Source organism: Lynx rufus, unplaced genomic scaffold (assembly GCF_022079265.1).
Source record: "Lynx rufus isolate CCGP_SWC_20201006 ecotype Redwood Valley unplaced genomic scaffold, mLynRuf1.p SCAF_10, whole genome shotgun sequence".
NCBI lineage: Eukaryota > Metazoa > Chordata > Mammalia > Carnivora > Felidae > Lynx > Lynx rufus.
The window spans coordinates 54,986,043-55,000,819 of record NW_025814824.1 but is presented as its reverse complement, the minus strand read 5'-3'; the positions used below and the strand labels follow the sequence as shown (position 1 = coordinate 55,000,819).

The following is a 14,777-nucleotide window of genomic DNA, read 5'->3' as shown; positions in this document are numbered from 1 at the left end:
TGGTTTTAAAAATTCTGCTGTCATTATTAGGCCAGACTTTAATGAGATTTACAAAAATGTAAAACAATGGCACTCTTCTCACTAAATAATTTTTGTTAATAGATATTTTGTTATTTTAAAATCTGTTTTGGGGCGCCTGGGTGGCTCAGTAGGTTAAGCCTCCGACTTTGGCTCAGGTCATGATCTAGCAGTCCGCGAGTTTGAGCCCCACATCTGGCTCCGTGTTGGCAGCTCAGAGCCTGGAGCCTGCTTCAGATTCTGTGTCTCCTTCTCTCTCTGCCCCTCCCCTGCTCATGCTCTGTCTCACTCTGTCTCTCAAAAACAAAAAATAAAATAAAATAAAATAAAATGTTTTAATTTCTAACATCAATAGGTATAACCCATACACACAAAACCTCTTTGGGATCCTCAACAACTTTCAAAAGTTTAAGGAAATTTGAGAAGCAAAATGTTTGAGAACTGCTGTTCTGAGGAGTCCTGGTTTCTTCTAATGGAAAATGGTATTTAGAAATCACACTATAGGTGCTAGAGATGTTTATGGTTACTGGATTGGCCATTGTTTTTTAAGTCATTTCAGTGGGCAGAGCTAAGATACAATGATATCTATCTATCTATCTATATCTATCTATATAGATAGATAGATATATCTATATCTATACATATATATGTATATATATATACATATATATAAATATAGATATATATATAGAGAGAGACAGAGACAGATAGAAAGTGCACGCACACGTGAGCAGGGGAGGGGGCAGATGGAGAGAGAATGTTAAGCAGGCTTCATGCTCAGCATGGAACCCAGTGTGGGGTTTGATCCCACGACCCTGCGATCATGACCTCAGCCGATCATGACCTGAGCCAAAATCGAGTCGGATGCTCCTCACTGAGCCACCCAGGTGTCCCAAATAAACATATTTAAAGATAAAATACATCATGAATTGTTACTGAGTTTTTTATTCAAATTCAGGCCTTCAGAGTTTTTACTTAAAGTCATACAATTTACATTTGTAACTCCTTTCTCCCATTACAAAAATTCCAGTGTAAATGTTTACTTTCAGTGTCACATTAATAATACCACCACTACCAATATATATTACCTAAAATAATTTAAGATTTTTTTTGAAGTTCCTCTGTCTTTGAGGCATACCTCTCTATAGACGTACAGTAATTTGATGGATTAAATTTACTCAAAATGGTGTGTGTTTTGGGGGTTATGCCACCTGGCAGATCAGTTAGATTCATGTGTTTTTAGTTTTGATTGTTAGAGGAGATTTTATAAATTTAATTTTGTTTTACAAAGTATAAAATGTTTACATGGTTCTAGAGTCAAATCCGTTACATAGGATATATACAGAGATGCCTAGCTTCTATCCCTATCTCCTCTATCCTATTCCCTTTCTCCCCCAATAGCAATAGTTTCCTTCACATCATTTTTCAAATTTAATTGAAAATTAAATTTCCCTCTTTGGATAAAAGGTAGCATACTATATTCACTTCCCTCCACTTAGTTTTTTTTTTCTTCACTTAACAGTAGATTCTAGAGATCACTCTACAGTTGTGTATAGACCAGAGAATTGCATTATTGCACCATAATTTCTTCAACCAGCCCACCATTGAGGAATTTCCAGTATTTTATTGTAAATAGTGCTGCAGTGAATATTCGTGCACATTCTTTTCATATTTTTACCACTGCATCTTTTGGATACAGTCCTCGAAGTGGAATTTCTGGTCAAAGCATGAACGGGTCCAATTCTGTCAGATATTAAGCTACTCTTTTTTTGACCCCGCAGTACAGATAAAGAAACAGATTGAGACTGCTCAAGGTCACTTTACCAGTCACTGACACAGCTGGCACTTAAACTCGGAAGTAACGTTCTCCACAGACTCTCAAGTATAGTCATGGGAAGAGGAGTACCAAGGTGGGAGAGGGAAGTGAAGAATTTGCATGTGGACGTCCCATTCACTGAATCACATATTCTCATCCTTCCAAGTCTCAGCACACCACTCTAGCCCTCCGACCTCTCTTGCTTCTTTTCGTCACTTTCCCCCCCTCCGCCCACAACTAAGGCGCACCGACCATCCACCCGCAAGTAACCTGGGCGGATAAAGATTTCGTGCAAGCCCAGCCCCTGCGCCGAGGTTGGAGCCGCTGCGGAGGCAGGACCAGAGTGACGTCATAACGGCGCGCCGCTCCCGAACGTCCGCGCAAGGTCGCCTCAGAAGGGGGGTGGCGCGCGCCTAAGTGAGAAGACCCTGGTCGGGGAAGCGCCGTCTCCTGCCTCGGTACCAGGGGCGACATGTCGGGGTACACGCCAGATGAGAAACTGCGGCTGCAGCAGCTCCGAGAGCTGAGAAGGCGATGGCTAAAGGACCAAGAACTGAGCCCCCGGGAGCCGGTGCTGCCCCCGCAGAGGGTGTGGCCTATGGAGAGATTCTGGAATAAGTTTTTGCAGGACCAGGCCCCCTGGAAGAAGGTGGTGAGTGGCAAACCATCCTCGCACTGATACACCCCGCCGCGACCCCCAGCCTGGCCGCTCGACGCCTGCTCATTATAGACACACCAAGGACTGACATCGCTCTGGGCCCGCAAATTCCCGTAGTTCCCTGAGGGAGAACCAGGTTCAACCGAGACTCAGGTTTAATAGGGACGCTATCTTGTCCCAAGAGTCCTGGGCTGGGAGTTCTGGAGTTCAGGAGTGTGTATGGCTTCGAGAGAGCCCTTTCGCTGTCATGTGTGATGAGAAGGAGGCGAATCTTTGCTTAGGTTTTACAGAATGATAGGAGGATTCCTTGAGTGAAAATTATGTGATTTTAGTATTTAAAGACACCTGCCTGCTTTTTCAAAGTTGAGGTTATAGAGACTAACACTACACCCAACTGACCAGAAGGCACAATGACTCTCTAACTGGTAGTACAGCCCCCATGTGATCACCATAAAAGATAAGAGTCCTACTTGTATGCTTATTGAGTAATATTCAAGAGCCACTCTTCTGAACAACCACTATGTACTTCTGACACATTGTTTAATTTGCAAATGCCATTTCTGGACTTCACACTGGAGAAAATCACTCATTTAAGAGCTGTCTTTATTTTAAGGGTCTCTGGATATTTTCTTGAAGTTATTCATTAAATTACATTAGTTTAAGTGATGAACACTATATCTCAGAATTGCTTTCAATAAGCTGTAACATTGGCTGATAATGATGGTAATAATACTATTAAGTAACACTTGGGTGCTAACTTTCTGCCTTGGATTTTGCTGAGCATTTCTCATGTGTTACTTTCTTTACTTCTGTAAGGTAAGGTAGACACTACTTTTTTTTCTTTTTAATTTTTTTCTTTTTTTTTGGTGTTTATTTTTGAGAGAGACAGAGTGTGAGCAGGGGCCGAGAGAGAGAGACAGACAGAATCTGGAGCAGGCTCCAGGCTCTGAGCCATCAGCTCAGAGCCCAACACAGGGCTCAAACTCACAAACTGTAAGATCATGACCCAAGCCCAAGTCGGAGGCCTAACCAACCGAGCCACCTGGGCATCCGGGTAGACACTACTTCTAATCCTTATTTTAAATGTGTGGAAAATGAGGCCTACAGAAATTGAATGATTTACCCATAGTCACAGAGCCAAGAATTGAAGGAGTTCACATTGAGATCCTCGTGTATCTACTTGTTCCTGTGCTACCAAGTCTTATGCACATTTTTCTCAGAAAGTCATATTAGATACTTATTTATGGTGGTAAAATTAAATTGATTCAACCCTCCTCTCACCCTTTGTATCCCTGACACTACTTGTTGATTTTGGCAGCTACCTGGTTGGAAGTTGACATTCCACCCATCAGCCAGCGATGAAAGGAAGTAAATGATTGTTGAAGTCTGATTTACCTTCCTTTGAGTTAATTTTTCTTCCATAATCAGATGTACTGTAATACCTAGAGTCTAGTTAGTCCTTTCCCTGGTAAGATAGGTGTGTTGCAGTCAAATTGGCTGTCATGGAAAAATTCCATTTTTACCTCTATTTTGCCTTTCTCTTTTAAGATAGTGTTCCTGAAGGCATCTCAAAGTGAGCTTGGAACACCCTGTCTCAATATGTAAAACATCCTTTTTCGAGCTTTGGTGTGCTCAAGGTTGTCTGTCTTACACCTAGAATGATGCATGTGTGTTGACTGTGGATGTCTGAAATTGATATGTAAATTGACTTTACCTGAAAAATTCTGTAGGTTTGATTACTCTAGTTAAATCAATTAAAACTATTCTTTCATTATTTTTGCCATGTTTTATCTAACAAGCTTATATTAAGGATGTTTTTTTTTGTAGTCTTTAAAATCTCTATATATCTATAAATATCTTACTGTAGCTTTGCAAAATGTTGCTTGCCTTAAGCCTTGTTTGCTCTGAACTCTGTAGATATCCCCTAGCAGGCCCTGTGTTTAATAAAAATATTTGAGTGGGTGAGGTTAATTACAGACTGTAGTAAATATGTAGTATGTAGGCATTTAAAAATAATCATGACATTATTATATCATTGATGCTTTTTTCCTGCCACAGGCATAAAAAAATGGGATATCTGTTTATGTATGTTTCTTTTCCCTCCAGATTTATAAGGCATATGGACACAGTATCTTTGCTTTTACTCATGTACTTATACCTGCCTGGATTATTCATTATTATATCAAATATCATGTGAATGTAAGTATGTTTTAAGTATGTATTTTTCAAAATTTATTTTTGATATTATACAAAATTATTTCCCATGTGGGCATGCCTTACCCTGCTTTACTTAGTGGAAATAATCTGCACTTATAACTGGTTTTGAACTACTTTGAACCCTTTTAGGTAAAAGGTTTAATGAAACTTAAGTATGGTTTTTCAAAAAATTAATCTTTATATTAGTTGATTACAATGTGAAATGAGTTTTCTCATAAAAATAGTGTTTAAATGATCAGAATGTAGTTGACCTAATAATACTGGTGTGAACTTGGGGTTCCAAGTAGGAAGCAAGAAAAGAATTTCTGCTCCTTTGTTTGAACATAGATGTGATATAAGATACAATTCAAATCAGACAAAGGTTATCTTTGTCATCATTCCATTTCTCTTTTCTTCATTCTATCTGATTTTTCATGATTTTCTTTCTTTAGAATCCATGATGCCCAAAAGCTTGAACTTTGTCGTGAAAAGATCTTGCATGTAGTGATTGAACTGAGCCAGTTGCCACATTTTAAAGCCGAGGGATAGTCTGGTATAGGGTGTTGGATCCAAGGCAGGGTGAGGAAGGATTGCGCTTGGGGGAGTGGCATGGAGGGGAGAGGAGTGGTGGCTGCCCAGCATGGGATGTCATAACCCAAATAGAGTGAATGGGGCATTCTTGTACCCACTGAAGATACTGGGTCCTGGGAAGAGGGAAAGTTTGGAGAGGGAAGGTTAGTGAATATACTTGTTTGGAGAGCAGCAGTGGTCATTAACCTTGGGTAGGATATTGGAACCTGAGCAAGGGGAAGAGGACATCTGGAAGAAAGGTGGTTTGGGGCAATGATGGAGGAGGCAATCTACGGTAAGATCTCAGGACTGGAATGAGGTGAGGTTATTTATACTGGAGTGTGGTGGTAGTGACAGGAGATTGGTTATAGGAGAATGATTCAAATAAGTACATACATTGATGATAATGAGACCCGGAATTCTCATGTCAGAAAAGGGACTTACACACGTGGAAAGATAGAAAACCCTGCGGTACTGGAATGGAATTGGAATTTTTGGTATAAACTCAAGGTTTTGAATGTGTATTGATACAGAATTCTATATATAAATGTGGGTATTCCCTAGGTCTGTCCACTGACAGGCCTGGTTGCTGTGCTACCACATGGTAATTAACATATCTAGCAGCCTGGTCTTATTTTCTAAATTCTCCACTGAAAGGATCCTGAGCTCTTTGGAGAAATGGCCAATTCCAGAGCTGGGGCAGGAAAAGTACAAAGTGAACTTATTGTACTCATCTGCACTCCCACAGGACAATGTGAGCATCAAAATAACTAATGATAGGGGTGCCTGGGTGGCTCACTTGATTGAGTGTCCAGCTTCAGCTCAGGTCATGGTCTCATGGTTTGTGAGTTCAAGCCCCACATCGGGCTCGCTGCTGCCAGCGCTGAGCCCACTTTGGATCCTCTGTCCCTCTCTCTCTCTGCCCCTCTCCCACTCATGCTGTCTCTTGCTCTTTCTCTCTCTCTCAAAAATGAATAAACATTAAAAAAAAATAACTAATGATAGTTATAACTGAATAAATAAAATGCAAAACCATGAGTGCACACACATACAAAAAATTAATAAACGGGTAGAGGAGACCATTTTTTTTGTACAGGAGATTGCTAAATATTAAATGGACAAGGACTGACAATTAGAAAAGTCACCACTTGAGAATCATCAAAGTAACATTTTCTTCAGCCAGAGAACATCAAAAGTTGCACGTTAATCTCAAAATACCTATCTTCACCATCCTTATTTGTTACAACTAATGGGACAGACTGGAAATGTGTACTGCTTGATAGGGTGCAGTGAGAAAACAGCATCAAGCATGCGCTATTCCTGCCAAAAATGTATAACCTGAATCTAATCATAAGACAAAAATGAGGGACTTCTCTGTGTAGTAATTGGCTTGTTACCTTCCAAAGTATCAAGATTGTGAAAGTTAAAGAATGACTGAAGATTTGTTCTAAATTGAAGACTTAAAGAGGCATGTCAGCTGAATGCAGCTGTTGATTGATGGCATAATCTGCTTAGTTAAAAGAACAAAGATAGCATTGGCATTCAGAATTTTAGAACCTACCACAATGGAGAACAAGTTCTGTAAGAGAGGATTTTCTGAGAATTCCAAACAATTATTGAGACAGTTGGTAACATTTGAATGCGTTCTTTAGACTAGATAGAAGGTAGTAAATGTATCAATAATGAAACAGATTAATTTCTTGATCTTGATGTCTGTATTGTGATTAAGAATATTATTCTTATTTGTAGGCAATACTAAAGTAATATTTGCAGCTTACTGAAGTGATTCAGGAAAAAATTATTTTTATAATTCCTTTTTTTTTTTTTTAAGTTTTATTTATTTGTTTTGGGACAAAGAGTAGGGGAGGGGCAGAGAGAGAGGGAGAGAATCCTGAGTAGGCTCCACACTGTCAGCACACAGCCTGATGCGCATGAACCGCAAGATCATGACATGATCTTGACATGAGCCAAAGTCAGATGCTTAACTGGCTGGGCCACCGAGAGGCACCCCTATTTTTATAATTCTTACAGCTTTTTGTAAGTACAGAATTACTTCAAGATAAAACAAAAGTTAGGGACTGCCTAAACAAATTGTAGATAATCCAGTTGAGGTTTGCTTTCTGTTAGCATGTTGAAAGGAGGGTCAAAATAAATAATTGGTATTCTCAGAAAATTCCCTTTAACGTAACTTGTTCTCTCTTGATTGCATGGTCTCTTTAAATTCTGATTGCTGACATCATTTTTGTTCTCTTCACTAAGCAGATTATGTTCATTAATCAACAAAAACTGAGTGCCTAGTATATCATCTTCCTTTATTGCTCTGGAAAGAATATACAAGATAAACTTCCTGACCTTAAAGAGTTTATAGTGAGGTTGAAAGATGGGTAGGATTTGGGTAAGAGTATGGAAGAGAAAAGATCCTAGCTAGAAAGAAAGATAAGGAGTCGGTAGTGTGCGTATCATATCTACCCAAGACTGAGGAGGCAACTGGAATAGCAGGTCTCTTGGCTCAGTGGGCTGGGACCATTTAGTGGAAACTCTTGAAAGCTAGGCAGAAGAGGTTAAACCTTATCTGGTAGGCAGTGAGAAGCTTTCCATTTTCAATAGTGATTGGTAAAAGTGCTATATTTAGGAAAACCTAAAAAAAAAACCACATTGATATGATGGGGTAATTGGAGGGAGGAAAGTACCAAAATCAGGCAAATCAGCTAAAGGCTCTGTTGCAGTTTTGTAGGTGTTAGTTGATGAGAATCTGGTTAGGGTGAAGATAGACAGCAGGAATGAAAAAGAAAAGTAGAGGCAGAAGACATTTAAAAAAAATTTTTTTTTTAACGTTTATTTATTTTTGAGACAGAGAGAGAGCATGAACGGGGGAGGGACAGAGAGAGACAGAGCATGAACGGGGGAGGGTCAGAGAGAGGGAGACACAGAATCTGAAACAGGCTCCAGGCTCCGAGCTGTCAGCACAGAGCCCGACGCGGGGCTCGAACTCACGGACCGCGAGATCATGACCTGAGCCGAAGTCGGCCGCTTAACCGACTGAGCCACCCAGGCGCCCCAGAAGACATTTTTTAAAGAAGACATAGCTCAAGTTAAGTTGGGGATGAAACCAAAATTCAGAGACACTTGTGACTAGAATTTCTAGCCTTGGAAGTTCTAAGTAGTGTTTTGGAAAGGAGTAAATTTGTGTGGGAGCATGTGCTGCCACATCAGTTTTAGGGATATCCGAGTAGACATGGCCTGTCTTCTGTGTTAGAAACATGAAATTAGTGGAGGCTAGTGGGAATTAGAGTTGGACTTTAGTGTTTTCACTTTGTAAACCAACAGAAAATCTTTCTGCAACTGTTAAGGGGTGGGGGGGGTGGCGGCTAACAAATGTATATGTCTAAGGGTAAGAGTATAGCTTATGTTTCTCTTGTTGCTGGTCTTAAACAAAATTTTATATTTATGTTCATCTTCAAGTCCATAGCCCATTTCATATCATTATATGTCTGTTATTTTTTTCACTGTCTCAACATGCAAGACTCTACAGAAGAAAAAAATGTTACTACTTTCTTGTCAGTGCACGTTTTTTTTTTAACATCCAAGAGTGGTTTTTATGCGCAGAAAGAACTGTTCACAGTTACCTGGAATATAAATTAAAATTCATTTTGTTAGTTTCAAATTTAAAAACAATTCTTTAAACTCGGTTTTAAAATTTTATTAAACTATTTGTACATCTAGTAAAATGTGAAGTCTCCTTTCTTCTTACTATGTTTGGATTAATTCAAGTTGAACTCAACTAAAACAATTCCACTTACAAATATACTATATTATATGTTTTAAGCTGCATTTATGCATTTGTATTTATATGTTGAATTATATTTTTAAGCATATATAGGGCAAATTAATGACCCTAAAAAGCAAAATCTTTTTAAACTCACAATCACAAGCTTAAATCAATTATCCATTTTAACTAGGATCCTAAAACTGATTTTTTAGAACCTCTAATAGCCAGACTGATTACCGTAAACATTACACATGTTCTAAATAACAGACTACTGTATATGGATTATGCCCATGCTTTAAGAATGTACTAAATTTGACATTTACTTGTTTATACTCTAGGTTTAATCTTTGTTATATCTATATTTAACTAAATTTTTCTAGGATTGAAAAGTCATTTATCTCCTAAGAGAATTTAACAAACTGCAGTTACTGGGTTGACAATTCATGACATTAGTATGGTTGCTTATCTGAGGTAGTCCTACTTCCAGGTGATTTTTCCTGAGCCACAAATGGACATGATTAGTTAAAGGTTTTGTTACTAGAGGTCCCAAGGCCTCTCCCTTACCTTATTCTTCCTCTGGATTTGGGCAGGTCTGCATCCTCATTAATGTTGCAGCCAGTTTGCTTCAGCTAACACCTTTAGTGACTAACTGAATTTTACATTCTTTCGAGGCACATTTCAATGTTTTCTTGCCTCTGGCCACAGTACTTAAAGACATTTTAATGTATTTACATTGTATTTTGAGTTTATCTCCTGCATTTGGCTCTAGTTTCCTTTAGTCTTACATTATGTCAATGATCTTTTAGTAAAATTTTGTTGGTGTGGTATCTTGTGCAAATGTGTATACTTAATAAATACATTTATTTAACAAACATTTATTTAGCATCTCTTATATGCAAGGCACTGTTCTAAACACAGGGATATAGCAGTGAACAAAGCAGATTGAGTCTCTACCCTCATGCACTGTTTAGTCTTGGAGACTGGCAATAAATAGATAAACAAAGAGGCATGTAATGTTATAGGAGGTTATAAATCTATAGAAGGAAAACTAAGCAGGGTAAGATGAGGCCTCTGTGGGGAAGTGCTGTTTGAAGAGAAACATAAATGAAATGAGGATATGAACCAAGCAGGTATCTAGAAGAGCATTTCAGGTAGAGGAATCATTAATGTATAAGGGCCCTGTGGCACAAGCAGGCCCAGCTGATTGGACGAATAGCAAAGGAACCACTGTGGCTACAATACAGAGAAAGCAGAGAGACATCAGAGAGGTAACCAAGGGCCAGATTGTGTAGGGTCTTAGAGATCACAGCAAGGACTTTGGCCTTTGCTGTAGAAATTGACAAACTTTAAGCAGAAGATTGGTACATCTTAAAAGAATCACTCTGCCTCCGTGTTGGGAACAGACTAAGAAGGCATGCACCCATGCTGGGACACTAGCAGGTGAAAAAAGTGATAGAGGCTTGAACAAGAGTAGTAGTACTAGAGGTGGTGAGAAACAGTTGGATTCAAGATATAATCTCAACATTATAAACTCAACAGGATCTGCTGAGGAATCGAGGTTTTTGGTCTTTGTAACTGGGAAAACGAAAGTGCCATTTGCTGCAATAGGGGACCATTTGGGGCTGAGAGATGTTACAAGTTGGACCTGGTTAAGTTTGAGATGACGAATAGAGATAGCCAAGTAAAGATCTTGAGTAAACAATTGAACGTATGAGTCTGGAGTTGGGTGAAAGTTTGGGACTTAAGTTAAAAATCTGGAATATGATTTATTTTAGAAGAAACTCTAAAACCATAATTAACAGAGCATTACTTTTATTGCAGGCAAAACCATATGCCATTGTTGAAAGGAAGCCCAGAATATTCCCAGTAAGTCTTAATGTCTCTGATTTTTCTTTTATTAGTTTTCTCTCTTCTTTCTCTCCCTAAGTGATCATTAAAATGTTCCTTTCTTCTCAGTGTCATTGTAAGTGCCTGTTTTGTATATTCTTGTAAAGAAAAAATAGGAAATATTGTAAGGCAGAAGGTACAGTTGAAAATGGGAGGTGGAAACATTTCTTTTGAAGCTGGCTATAAAACTTGTTGTATGACCTTTGTAGTCCTAAAGTGAACTGAAGGTACCAACAGTTTTTCACTGGTACCCTGTTTCATGTAGAGTTGAGGACTTAGGGCACTAGCCTGAGCAGACACTTGGGCATAGTAACAGCAACTGAAATCCTCCTTCAGTAATTCCAAACTATTTTTTCTGGCAGTTGACCGTAACCTCTCCATCTGTGAATTTAAAATGTGTTAATGTGTACTTTAAGTTTTGGGATGTGAATATGTAAGCTATTATCCTAATTTAAAATGAGTGTTTTCAGCATTAAAAGATTACTTAACCAACAGTTGGTATTTTTACTGGTTGTCTGTGAGGTTATTGTTTAGCATGGCAAAATACAGATTATGTTCTTGTCCTATTTCTAGTCATAGATAATGAACTACCATCAATCTCTAAGTTCTATACTTTAAAAAAACAGAACTGTGTTGGTTCTTGCTTCAACCAAATGACACAGTCACAATAATCCATTATCGTCTGCAAGAAGGGAATTTTAGGGTGAACCATCAAAATTGGCTAACCCTTCAGTTGGAAATAGGGAATTTCTTCTATATTTCATTGTGTATAATTAATGTGTGTCAGGGCCTATGTAGTCTCAAAATAGGAAATTATCTTACTAGTTTCATCAGTTGGGTAATTTATTTAATCTTCCATTGACATATCTGTTTATTATTTATTTTGCTAGTACTGTTCAAAAGAAAAGAAGGGTGAGGCTCTTTTTAGAAGACCAAAGTGATGGTCTCCTAAATGCTATGGAGCATTTAGCATGCCTAGTTCTGTTTTGTTTTTTTGCCACTGTGGTTGTTTCTGTGCCATTGATCCCTTTAAGAAGCTTCCTCTGTGAGGACTTAAAGAATGATCATTTGTACATATATTAGAATAGGATAGGCACTAACCCTCAGATGTCAGTGGCTTAACAAATCAACGGTCTGTTTCTTACTGACAGCACAGACTGATGTCCATCATGCAGTCCTCCACAACCATATAGGTATGCCATCTGGAATATGAGCTTCTAAAGATCATGTCAGGGAAAGAGAGGGGTGGATATCTCAGGAGGATCTTAAGGTCTAACCTTGGAAGTAGCTTACATCACTTCTCTTCAGATCCTGTTGTCCAGAACTCATTGTTATTGTTCCACGGATCTCTGTGCTTTTTTGTATTTCCCAGCCTACCATGCTTGGAGTCAGTGCCAGTCCACCCTTCTCATTACTGAATAGCTCTTTGCTTCCTTCTCCCTACACATAAAACACAGTTCCTTTCTGGAGAGAAATCCCGCAGTCCCATACCATCACTGCCAACCAGCCCCAAATGCATGATCTCCAGATGTTGCACAGTAGTATCTGGTAGGTTTAGATGTGACTTCTCTTGGAGATCTGAGGATTAGTGAACTAAGAAGGTTACTTAACTGTATCCCTTCTTTAACCCCTGCCACCCATTGTTCAGTGGTGGAATTCGGACAGTAGAGCAGTCACTAGTTCTTGGCAATTCTGAAATGCCAGTGATCAAACATGAAGACTCCTAACCCCCCGTGTGCAGTAAGTTACCTGAATGGGCACTAATTTTGTTTCTGGAAGGAATACCTTTGTTCATTGTTCTTCCTGGCCCCTGGCTTTGTTTAGGGTTTGTTTTGTTTTCTTTTCCATTATCAACCTAGACCATGTCTCAAATGCGTACTGGGAAGTATGCTCTTAGGGTTGTACAGCCTTTAAAATCTGCCTTCTGCTTAAGGTTGAGTGCCAGAGGCTTTTGTTGCCTTTGTTTGGCTTCTTTGACCATCCAGTTCCCAAAACAGTTGGTAGGCATGGAAAGAAAAATACGTGATGGGAGCCCATTTGCTTGTAGTCAGTCCTCTATGCATCTGTGCTTTGTGTAGTTACGAAGTTCTCTCATTTCTTTGATGTTCATGCAACTGCATCTTCAACTCCATGGCAGCTGTGTGGAGGACATCTGAGACACTGAGTCAAGATCTTATCTTTGCCATAGGAGAGTTCTTCTGTTTATTGAGTTTTACTGGGTCTCTGATCTCAGGATCTCTTCAGTGTTAGCTCTCAGTGTTTAGAGATTCAGAAGCAGTATGATTTTGCAATACTGCAAGGTCCTGAATTTTTTTATTCTTTCCATTTTTATTCCTCCTCTTAAATCAGCCACTTTTTGCCTAAGCTCCTGTTTCTTAAAGTAAGTTCCCAAGGCAGCTGGTAGTAATCAAAGACATACTGTAACTTTTTTCAGCTACTTCTCCTAAGACCTCAATTCACTAGAGGCTCTGCTTCCAAGTTACCACTGCCTTTTGTTTCCATCTTTTAGCCTCCCATGCCATTGTCCTTGCCTCCACTGTTCAGCCAGTGCAGATTGGTTCGATTTTTATTACAGTGGCATTAGTACCACTTCAGGGTACCAATTTCTGTGTTAGGATAATGCTAACTGTGTAACAAACTACCCCTCAAATGTATAATGACTTCAACAGTAAAAGTGTATTTCTTCATCAGATAACAGTCCTGAACATTACCAGGTCAAGGAATGGCAAGGGTGGGGTTGGGGTAATTCTAGTCTACCCAGTTATTCATGGACTGTGAGACTGACAGAATCTATTTTAAAACACAAAGCTGGAACTAAATCTAAGTAATTTGCCTAAAATTACACAGCTTCTTAGTGAAGGTTCCAGGATTCTTACCACCTGGTTCTGGCTCCAAAGCCCATGCCCTTTCTCCCATATAGATTGTATTTAGGTTTGAAAAGATGCCTGAACCAGCTACCCTGGCAAAGTTTGCATTCTGTCCCTCATATCTGAGCCTAATGGTAAACTGGTGATTGCCTAACACATTCAGTTGCTGGGAATACATAACTGCTGTTTAGGGCTTTTCCTTTTTCTTGGGGCCATGCAAAATAAACATCTCTGTCGCTTTGTGAAGACCACTTTCATGCCCTTTCTGGACGTTTTGTTTGAGTGAAACTTTCCCGTATACTTCTTTCACTTATGCTTCCCCTTCACTTATACCTTAAGATTTTGAATGTTGCTCATCTTTGACAGCTTCTACTTTGTCTAAGTCCTTTTCAAAGTGTGAATGCCAGAACTGAACTACATTTTCCTTGTGAGGTCTGACCAAGTGGAACTATCACCTCTGCAGGCAAGATTTTTCTACTAATTCATCTTTGTTTTTTTAGGGTGATACAATTCTGGAGACTGGAGAAGTAATTCCACCAATGAAAGAATTTCCTGATCAGCATCACTGAAGATTACTTTAAAATTTCAAAGGCATATGAGCCCAAGTTTGTTGCTGCATTACTGTATTTACTGAATATATTTTCTGGAAAAGTAACTTTAATAAAGTTTACTCTGAGATATGTGTTGTCGTTTTCTTCCCAAATATTGTACAGTTTGCAACTCTGAATTATTTAACAATAAATAAAAACTTGACAAGCTAAAAAAAAATATGAGCGATCACCGTTTTCTTCTTGAAAAACAGGATGTAGAAAAGTAGTCACATAATATTTTTTTCTTGCTCAGTACTTAACCTAATCTTATGTGAAGGTGTGCAACAGAATGAAATGTTGCAATAAACAAATATAAGAACGACAATTCCACACAATTTGTTTTAAAGAAGACTTTCTGAGGCATTTTAAAAGAGGTACTTTAGAAACTCTAGGTGGAAAAACAGGT

At 38.9% G+C, this 14,777-nt stretch overlaps 1 protein-coding gene across 1 annotated transcript; it reads left to right on the top strand.

Annotated features, from left to right (window-relative positions):
• Positions 1 to 2,195: 2,195 nt before the first annotated feature.
• NDUFB6 (NADH:ubiquinone oxidoreductase subunit B6) lies at positions 2,196 to 14,459 on the top strand. Its single transcript, XM_047065245.1, has 4 exons — positions 2,196 to 2,486; positions 4,599 to 4,691; positions 10,849 to 10,893; positions 14,282 to 14,459. The coding sequence occupies exons 1-4, from the start codon at positions 2,307 to 2,309 to the stop codon at positions 14,348 to 14,350; spliced, it is 387 nt and encodes a 128-aa protein (XP_046921201.1). The 5' UTR covers positions 2,196 to 2,306; the 3' UTR covers positions 14,351 to 14,459.
• Positions 14,460 to 14,777: the final 318 nt, after the last annotated feature.

What these genes read in the sequence shown, in the direction of transcription:
- NDUFB6 (XM_047065245.1), top strand. Translation starts at nt 2,307, where the DNA reads ATGTCGGGGTACACGCCAGATGAGAAACTGCGGCTGCAGCAGCTCCGA. An exon ending in ATATCAAATATCATGTGAAT is followed by an intron (nt 4,692 to 10,848) that starts GTAAGTATGTTT and finishes CTTTTATTGCAG; the next exon opens with GCAAAACCATATGCCATTGT. An exon ending in GGAAGCCCAGAATATTCCCA is followed by an intron (nt 10,894 to 14,281) that starts GTAAGTCTTAAT and finishes TTGTTTTTTTAG; the next exon opens with GGTGATACAATTCTGGAGAC.